This window comes from Neovison vison, chromosome 5 (genome assembly GCF_020171115.1).
Source record: "Neovison vison isolate M4711 chromosome 5, ASM_NN_V1, whole genome shotgun sequence".
Classification (NCBI taxonomy): Eukaryota; Metazoa; Chordata; class Mammalia; order Carnivora; family Mustelidae; genus Neogale; species Neogale vison.
In genome coordinates this window covers 87012875-87023255 of record NC_058095.1, presented here as the reverse complement: position 1 = coordinate 87023255, position 10381 = coordinate 87012875, and the positions used below count along the sequence as shown (strand labels likewise).

At 43.9% G+C, this 10381-nt stretch overlaps 1 protein-coding gene across 2 annotated transcripts; it reads left to right on the top strand.

The window, feature by feature from the left end:
- The first annotated feature begins 382 nt into the window (after positions 1 to 382).
- On the top strand, positions 383 to 8694 carry AMER2 (APC membrane recruitment protein 2). Of its 2 annotated transcripts, XM_044249429.1 has the most exons (2): positions 383 to 1205; positions 1584 to 8694. In XM_044249429.1, exons 1-2 carry the CDS (start codon positions 383 to 385, stop codon positions 2450 to 2452), a joined length of 1692 nt encoding a protein of 563 aa, XP_044105364.1. In that variant the 3' UTR covers positions 2453 to 8694. The 2 variants fall into 2 exon arrangements, with proteins under 2 accessions (XP_044105364.1, XP_044105363.1); XM_044249428.1 differs by having other exon boundaries at positions 383 to 8694.
- The last annotated feature ends 1687 nt before the right edge of the window (positions 8695 to 10381 follow it).

Sequence of the window (10381 nt, the reverse complement as noted above, 5' to 3'; positions counted from 1 at the left end):
GTATCCTGGGAACCCTGACTGGGCTTCTGGAAAGAGCCTATCTAGAGGAGGAATCAGAAGGTGGCGAAGATTGGATGGAATCTGAATTCCATAAAGACGACGCTAATTTCTGCAATCAACTCGAGGCTCTGCTGCCTGCTCTGGCCACACACACACACACAAAACTACGCAGCACAAAGCCAAGTCGGATCCGAAGTGGGTTAGGGTATTATATAAGCGCTTGGCGGGAGGGGAGATGGTCTTTTATGTGTGTTTCTTTCGCTGCAGCGGCGGCGGCGGCGGCGGCAGCAGCGAGAGTGGCTCAGGTTGATTTAGAATACGGATGACAGTAGCCTGGCGCGAGCCCACGGCTGACGAAAGCTGCTTATCCCGCTCGGTTTCCATGGAGACGAGCAGGAGCAGCCGCGGCGGCGGCGGCGGCGGCGGCGGCGGCGAGGCTGTCAGCGAGCGCGGCGGCGGCGGCGGCGATCGCGCGTCCGCGGGGGTCTGCAGGAGGAAGGAGGAGGCCGGGGCCGGGACCCTCGCGGCAGACATGGACTTGCATTGTGATTGTGCTGCGGAAACGCCGGCCGCCGAGCAGCCGTCGGGGAAGATTAATAAAGCTGCTTTCAAATTATTCAAGAAGAGGAAATCGGGTGGCACCATGCCCAGCATTTTTGGGGTCAAAAACAAAGGGGATGGGAAAGGCTCGGGTCCGACGGGCATGGTGAGGAGCCGGACCCACGACGGCTTAGCCGAGGTGGTGCTGCTGGAGAGCAGCAAGAAGGAGGAGCCGCGCGGCGGGGGCGACACCGGGGGCGGCGGCGGGGGTGGCCGCGGCGGCGGGCGGCCCAACCCGGGTCCCCCCAGGGCGGCCGGGCCGGGCGTGGGCTCCCTGGCCAACAGCTCGGTGGCGAAGTCGCACAGCTTCTTCTCCCTGCTGAAGAAGAACGGGCGAGCAGAGAACGGCAAGGGCGAGCCGGCGGACGCGAGCAAGGCTGGCGGCAAACAAAAGAGAGGGCTGAAGGGGCTCTTCAGCAGCATGCGCTGGCACAAGAAGGACAAGCGGGCCAAGGCGGAGGCGAAGGGCGAGCGCGCGGGGGCCCCGGGCGGCCTCATCCTGCCGGGCTCGCTCACCGCCAGCCTGGAGTGCGTCAAGGAGGAGACGCCCGGACCCGCCGGCGAGCCGGAGAAGCCCAGCAGGGACGCGCCGCGAGACCCAGCAGGTGAGCTCGGAGGGGGAGAGCCGGAGCCGGCCTCCGCCGATCGCGCCCACGTGCCGGACCGCCGAGAGGCCCACAGCCCCGGGGTCCCTAAGGCCGACAGCGCCCGGGGAGAGGACGCCGCGGGGCATCGGCGCGCCGAGAAGCCCCGGGCAGCCCCCGAGCTGGGCGCTGGGGAGGTGCAGACGGCCGAGGATGCCTCCAGGACAGGTGACGTTCCGGTAAAGACCGTCCCCCTTGTCGACTCGGAATGCGGCAGCGGCCGCGCGGCGGCCGTCCCTGACCCTTCCGCTGTTGATCCACCCTCAGACCCATCGGCTGATCGTATTTGTTTGATGTTTTCTGACGTGACTTCACTGAAAAGCTTTGACTCTCTTACAGGCTGTGGAGATATTATTGCAGACCAAGAGGACGAGGCAGGTCCCAGCTGTGACAAGCATGCCCCCGGGCCAGGCAAGCCAGTTCTCTCTAAAAAGAACCCCGGCGTGGTGGCCTACCAAGGAGGAGGGGAGGAGATGGCGAGCCCGGAGGAGCTGGACGACACCTATCTCCAGGAGTTCTGGGACATGCTCTCCCAGACTGAGGACCAAGGACCAGGGCCCCAAGAGGGAGCGGCCAAGGCGGCAGCAGCCCTGGAAACCAAGGTGGTGGCTGAGACGTCCAAAGACGCCAGGTGTGCGGAAGGGGTCAAGGACGTGTCCTTGGGCAAGCACAGGAGGCTCAACCGGATTCCCATCGAGCTCCATCCCAAGGAGGAGCCTAAACCGCCCGAGAAGGAGCAGCAGGAAGGCATCCCCAATAGTGACGAGGGCTACTGGGACTCCACCACTCCGGGGCCGGAGGAAGACGGCACCGGCGGCGGCAAAAAGGCGGGCATCCCCCGGGATAGCTACAGCGGGGACGCGCTCTACGATCTCTACGCGGATCCGGATGGAAGCCCGGCCGCCGTTCCCGCCAACGAGGAGACGTCCTGCTTGTCCCGGTTAAAGCCCGTGTCTCCAGTCACCATCACCTGTCCACTGCGAACACCAGGCAGTTTGCTGAAGGACTCTAAAATCCCTATCAGCATCAAGCACCTCGCGAACCTTCCATCCAGCCATCCCGTAGTGCACCAGCAACCAGTCAGGAGTGAGATGCCCAGAACAAAAATCCCAGTTTCCAAAGTGCTGGTCCGCAGGGTCAGCAACCGGGGTTTGGCCGGGACCACCCTCCGGGCAGCGGCGTGCCATGACAGTGCCAAAAAGTTGTGAGGTCTCTGAAGCCGAGGTGATGGACCCCATGTCAAGGAATACAACTTTCCCTGGAAACCACTCAAATAAGTTTTGTTTCTCCTAAAGAAAGGCTTTTAGGACCATCCCTGCTCCAGAGCCTAGACCGAGGAGGTGTCTGGGCCGCTAGCAGGGGCAGGATACACCAGAGAGGGGGAGCTACGCATGGGATTCTCCTCTTCAGATAAGTTCCCTGAGAATTATTTTCAAGCACTTTTAATTTTTTACCTTTAAAAAAAAAATCACTTGTTTGGTTTTTTTTTTTCCTTTGATGCGCTGAACACTTGGAAGTCACCTTTACTTGCCTTTGCAGAAAACAACCTAAGTAAGCATCCTGCCATGACACTCGGCTGTGCCAGGGCCCAGAGAGGGCCTAGAGAAACCACTGCCAACACCAGAGGAGCCCCTCCTCTTCCATGACACTTTCCATCCTTCCTTTCTTCTTTTCCTTTTTCTTTACAGGGGGAAAAAAGAGAGAGAGAAAGAAAAGAAAAAGACCCTTTGCTGTATCACTGTGTGGAAAACACCTGCAAAGCTGAAAGAGCCAGGTATTTACCTGATGAGCAGAGGCGATCATTGATTGGCCCAAAACTTGCCTACTTCTGGTTGCTGGGTATGCATATAGGTCAGTATCTACCACCAGGACAATAAAGGAGCATTTCGGTTTGGTTGGTTTAGATCATGTGTTTGGGGAGAAAGAAGAAGCTCAGCAGAGCTAGTTTTTTCTTTTTCTTTTTCTTTCCCACCCGGTGAAGAAATGAGGATCAGGGAAATTTTTCACTAAAATATCAATAGACACAGTATTTTAGTGTTTATAAACTGTAACCTTTTCATGTGTAGATAATGCATATTTTACAGTTTATCCAGCTGTTAACATTTTATAATCTGCCAGTAACCTCGAATTTAAAATCTGGTTTTATAACAAGTTATGATAACTGTCCCTGAACCACTGATGTTCTTTTATGTACTGTAGCCTAAAGCAATTCTGTTTTTGTTTTATATGGGTTCTCTGGCTCTCAATGCAGGAAAAAACAAAAAACAGTCTATTGTGTTGATGTCCCAGAGGAATAGGTTCTGTCTTGTCTTGGGTAAGAGACTATTTGCTTCTCACTCCCAATCCTGGTTTTCAGAGTTTTTTTACCTTGGTTATACAAATTTTGGATTCGACCATTCTACAACATGGGGAGTCCCAAATGAGGAACGTGTTTTAAAAACCCAGTAGAAAAATACAGTTTTTCATGTTATTTGACTTTTGCTTTATAGATTCATGATTGAGACAGGTATGTTCAGAATAGGATGCTGGCAAGCCTATGTATCATAAACACTCTATGTCAAGATTTGTTTTTGAAAAGTGGTTTCCTTATATGTATATTTTCTATTATTTTAGATGAGACATTTATTTCAGAACGGGTTACCATATGCCTGGATAGTTTGAGTGATTAACTGAAGCAGTTCCTAGAATGCTATTAGCATCTAATGATTATATAATATCCTCTTTGAAATGCAGTTCAGTGTGTTTAATCAAAAGACTGCAGCTTCTACTAGGAGTTGATTCATGATATGAGGAAGATTAGACATTTTCAAGCAAAACTACATGTATACGAATGGCACAAACATTTCTATATAACTCCCATTTTCCAGAGAGATTGCCTAAGTAATGAGCTGATATTATGTGCTTTCTAAGCTTGTTTTCTATTTTTTAAAGGAAGGAAAGAGGCAAGTTAAGTATATGGAAACCTATTTTAATAGTACAAAGGGAACAAAATAAACAGACCCCAAAGGGAAACAAATTTGAGCCAGTAGCATAAAGCAAATCGTTTCCCCATTTTAAATTTGCAATGATTCAATTAGAAGAGGCGGTAGAGATTTGTTGAATTTCTTTAGTAGTCAGATTACTGGCTTTTATTGCATTGTGTCAGATCCTTAATGTTAAAGTACTGATTTAATATTTAATTTCCTATATAGATGAGGTCCTATAATCAGGCATAGCCTTAGGCTACCAGGAATTCATAAAGCCACTCACACTCACACGTGCTTATGCACTCAACTGTGCACAAACTAACAGACAAAGGCATGTACTGTACACTTGGAAATATTCTACAGATTATTTCTGTCTTGAGAAAGGGATTTAAATTTAATTTCATGCTGATAGTACTATTTAGACTCCACATGCATTCATCTTCCCCCAGTGAATGTACAGAATATATATTTTATTTCTGGCCGTAAAACAAAGGATGTTTATTTTCTTCTTGTGCATTTTCTTGTGAGGGTTATCTTCTCCTCTGTGTGAATCCGTGACAGAGTTTTATTTGTTCATTTGTTCGATTGTACAGAAAAGTTAGGAGTACCTGAAGTACAGATGAGAATATTCTAACAGTAAAGGCAATCTATCGGTAAATCTATTTTGTTAGCACTGGGACAAACTGTTTTTTGCTTTCACAGTTTTGGGGGCTCATTCCTGCCATTTTACCACTATGCTGTGTCTTCTTTTTACAAGTAAAGGGAAATGTCAGCAAAGCTCCCTTTCATTTCCCCCGCCTGTCAATTAACCAGTTATACAAGATGTAAAATATTTTCTCTTTTCATTCTTTTTTCCATATGTTTTCCACTTTTTAAGAAACTCTCTGTCTTTAAGAATTCCACCCACACCAGGCAAATGAAGGATGCAGGCAATTAATTAAATGGCCTCGGTAGCTAGCTGGGAAATCAGGATCCATGCAGAAAGCCTGCGTCTTAACCTTTTCCACCCACAGACAAGGGTTCACAGTTGCTTTTTTTGTGCCAAGGGCTACTTTCTCCCATTCATGTTCCTGGAGATTGCTTCCCCTCACCCCAGCATTTTAATAGACTTATATTCCAATTATTATTAATACATTTCCTAATTCGGCTATATTTGCTGATTTTTTTTTTTGTAATTGGAAGGATTAAATATGAGCTGATGACACCTTTGCTGTGTGTGTATGATTCTGAGATGCTAGTTCATTAGGTCTCTTTAGTCAGAGAGCTGGACAAATTAGAGGGGGAAAAAGTCAGATCAATTGTTGACCATGAATTTATCAGTGAGTTTAATAGCTTTGCACAAAGACAGCCTGACTTTAATAACTACATTACACAGACAATGTTCCTTAAACTACTCTGACATCAGTACTAAAGGCAGTTGGATGCTTTTACATTAGCACGGACTGGAAGAAATTTTACTATAGCATTGTCAACAATGGCAAGAGGAAAAAGATTTTTATTATTTCACCTAATAACAACAATGACATATAGGACAGTAAGGGCTTCCTTTAGATATGTTTCCCACAAATTATCTGCCTATTTAAATACAAAGTGTTTAACATCTATGAGAGTGATGACTTACTGGGTTTAAAGTGTTTCTTCCTTAATTTCAGAAGTAGTTTTGAAGTATTTGCATTTAAACGAATGTTCAAATAACCCTTTGCTTGCACAGTTACTGAGGTAAAAATTCTATATTAGGTATCGAGATTTCTTCAACATCTTTCTGTGTTTTCATTATTTACATCTTTGTCAGATTAGTTTTCAGAGCCTTTTTACCATTAACTTGTATGAAGAGATCAATTAAAGTAGCTTTCTCTCCTCTCCCTTTGTACCCACCATGTCTGATGTTTGCTTGGTGCCCTCAGATAGCCGTAAGGGGACACTTCTTATGATGGTGGCGTTTTTTGACACTTGCATAGTGGAATACATTTCCTGATTGTAGTCATTCCAGATTTCTCTCCTGAATGATGACAATCTGGCCTTGGTCCCCATGCTGGGTTTCTACGAAGGCTTGTTACAATATCTTCACAGATACTTTGCTCCCCTTATCATTCTTAAGAAATTAATTCAAGAATTTTAGACTCTTAAACAAAAAGAGAGCGCATCACAATTGCCTCTTATCACCACTGGGAATAACCGGTTAAAAGTATCTGCATGAAATAAGAGGAGAAACCCAAATAACCTTGGCCTACCCATTTCCCTCCCACTTCTTTGCCAGACAGACCAAGGGATGAACAGCACAGTTCTTATCTGTGGAAACTCGGCCTTAAGAATTTTTGATGGCTTTCGCACAAATACTTATGACTGTTTGGGACCCAAAGCTAGCATGGAGGATCGGTGGTTTATATCTCTGTGTGGGAAAGCAAGAGGTCAGCATTTACTTCATAAAAGCCTTTGCACTGTGCTAATTCTTTAAAGGAGATGGTTTGTTGCAGCTATAGCCACTTATAAAGAATGTTATCTCACTCCAGACAGTGCTGTTAAGGAGTGATTCAGAATGGTAGTTTCATGATTATGGAAAAGTGTTCTTTCTCAAACTGAAAAAAGAAAGATTAAAATAGTCACAAAGCCTTCAGAACGGAAACTGGGCACATTTTACGACCGACGTTTACTTTAATTCAATGCAACCTGTGTTCATGAGGCATATACTGTTTCTAATACTTCATAAAAACCCCTTCAGTCTGGGCTCACACATAGCTATACTGTGATTGGACTGTCTTAACATTCCTGAAAAATATCTTTATTTTGCCTAGCTTTTTTTTTTCATTTGTTGTCTATGGTTTGTGAGGTGGAGAAGAATGGGGGTGAACTTGAAAAGGAGTGGTATGGATTAAGCCACACAAATTCCTCTCAAAATAATAATAGCAATTATAACAATAATGAACATTTGCTGAGTACTTGCTAAGTGCCAGTGATCGCTAGGAGCTTTACAGACATTGACGTGGTTCTCTTAGCAGCCACGTGGGTTAGACAATATTATTTCCCTAATGTGCCATCTTTAATTCATTCTTTGTGTTTGTTTCCATCCCATCTCATCTCCCCCCTTCCCCATTCCCTTTTTCCTCTTTCTCTCTCTTTTCCTCTAGCTTCTGGGATGGTACCATAAGCTCTTCAGTAAGTTAGAGTAACATAAAAGCTAGGAACTGCTTCCTGTCATGGCCAGTTCACTTGCAGTAGAAACAAAGCTAACCCATGCCATGAAGCTGAAAATTGGTGTGCGTCTGAGACAAAGAGACAAACACTCTGCTTTCCTCTGACAGTGTCCTCTCCTTCTCAGGATTAACACCAAAAATATAGACAGAAGTCTCTCCTGTTGTCATGGTAATACTTCTTCCTTGTAGGATGTCGGTCATTCCAAACACGTTGCCCTTGCTTCTCTACCATGAGCCCAGTCTAGGCTTACTCTGGCTGTTCCACGTAGTTTGTTTAAATGGCGCCTCGCTGAGTGGTACCTTGCCTTGGTACAATTGTGAACTTCAGAGATAAGCTCCTGGCTCTTTCCAAAGTAGTGCATCCTACATTCTGTCTGTGGCCATTGCATCCTGGCTCATATTTTCCAATTCATTAATTCATTCAACTAATATTTGTTGAAGACCAAGAAGTCAGTCACCGTGAATTTGAGTATTTTATATTGAAGGGAAATACCTAACACATACTGTGTGTTTTCTCTGTGGGGGATGATGCTCTGTGCTTTCTTTGCTGATGTTATTGCCACTGTTACAAGGACCATGGAGGGTGGGTATTGGCTCCATCCTGCAGAGGAAGAAAATGATGCTCACAAAGGTGAAATACGTTGTCCCAAGTCACCCATTTCCTAAGTAATGGGCAGAATTTGAATCTGAATAGAGAAACCTAACTCTATAGCTTCTGCTTCAATTATACATTTTTAGCCATATGATTCAATTTCTGTAAAACTTGTTTTAAGTAAGAAACTGATCAAAGTTTTGAACTGCAAGAGCCAAACCAGATGTGTATATTTGTGGGTACCATCCGACTGAAGGCTATTTTAGTTAAAAATGAACTTGTGTTTTTTGTTTTTTTAATTCTTTGATGACTTTATACATGCAAGCCTAGCTTAGAGCTCAGAGACTAGCAGGTTTTTTTCTCACCTGGGCCAGTCAAAATTGTGGACTATATTCATCAATTACTTTAGATTACATACAAGCAGGTCTACGTACAGATTTTGTGATCTGATGTCTGTTTTGCCAATAATAAAACCAAAAGCAATTTCAGTAGTGAATCCAGCAGCATGCAACCTCTGTTTCCTCCCGCTCTGATTCTGTTAATACTCACAGTATTTAGGGAAAATCCATTTGAAATTGCATCATGGTCAGAATTAAGGAGGTTATTTTCCTAATATATGGCCTGCCTACACTTGGTATAATGCAGGTGCCTGGGTGGCTCAGTGGGTTAAGCCGCTGCCTTCGGCTCGGGTCATGATCTCAGGGTCCTGGGATCGAGTCCCATGTGGGGCTCTCTGCTCAGCAGGGAGCCTGCTTCCCTCTCTCTCTCTGCCTGCCTCTCCATCTACTTGTGATTTCTCTCTGTCAAATAAATAAATAAAATCTTTAAAAAAAAAATCAATTTGAGACCTCATCTTAATGAGACACAGTGGAAGATTTCAATAACAGGTGGTCATTCTATTAAAATGTAAACTGGAGTAATTTGTGGTAATTAATAATTGGTAGAGTAACTTTCTGCTTTGTGTGAGAAGATAACATTTTTAATAAAATATAGCCAAGGTGACTGGTTGTCAGAGACATACTTAGCTTTCTCAGATACCGACCTGGATCATCTAGTAAGCTAAGGCAGAGATATTAAAAATATCTGGTCAGACTGCATAGGGGCTTAGAGTGGACACACAGTAAATACTTGTAACACAGTATTGAAATGGTCCTAAGTAGCCTGAAGGAATTAGTGAACTTTCTCAAATATCTACATTGCAGCCATTTATCCCCCACTACACGATTATTTCTGAAGAAAGGACGAGAGATGCTCATAAAGTAATACAGGACAAATTCTTATTGCTTCCAGAACAAATTTAACTGAACATGAAGGATCTGAGAGAGGTCGTTTTATCAAGAATATCAGGGAAAATGGTTCTAATGTTACAGGCAAAGTAAATTCTTGCCATTTTTACTTGACTCCAGCTATCTACCAGGCTCACTGCTAACTTCAGGTTTTTGACCAAGTTATTTATATGGAATATCTCAGCGTATTATAGGGCATTGCAGGTTATTTGAAAATAATGACAAAGAAGATCCAGATGAGAAACTCCATTTCTATAATTAGTTTTCCTGAAAGTCAGGCATGTCTTTGAGGACAAGCTTTTGGCTGTATTATTTTTGTGCACAGGAGGAAAATTGTTAGTAGGTTTATAGATATTATTTTTATAATAGAATGTTAAATTCCCCCCAAACATCAAAAATTGTCTCCTAGAACTACTCTATGTTTTTAAAACTTGTTTTAACAAAAGATTCTAAATAGCAATAGGATCTTTTCTCCTTTCTCCACTCCAATGATTTAATGGGATAAATGAACCAATGTTTATATTTTTAAACCTGTAAATATTTTATTTTGGGTATTTTGTATATTTGTTGATATAATTCCATTTTGTGCATATGTATCATTGTGCATGTTGCTGTTTTTGATAGTCACTCTTTTAATGAATGTAAGAAGCTTGGACTAATAGCACTTTTCTTGTTTCATTCAAACATCTTAAAATGCAAATACAACACTGCCATTTTAACTGTTGTGTTTAATTCAGTCAATAAATTTTGTTGTTCCTTTACATTTAAAGTCAAATCTGTTGGTTGTTATTTTTCCAGGAAGACTTTTATTTCCAGCCTTTTTGGTTTCTAGAATTGACACTAATGATGGTGATAATGGCAAGGTGATGTGTATGTATGTATGATATTGGTGGAAAAACGCATGGTGGACCTGTATTTCTTTCCACACTTTGTAAACAAGTGAGAAATTATTGTTTGATTTGGGCAGTTGACTTTCAAAAGCCTTGTTATTCCGATGTGGATCAGATTTCTGAGCCTTTTACTCAGAAAATCTCCATTCCTCATAAGCTCGTACACAAGAGGCCAGCAAATCTGTTGTGATTGTTAGGAGCAGCCAACTGGA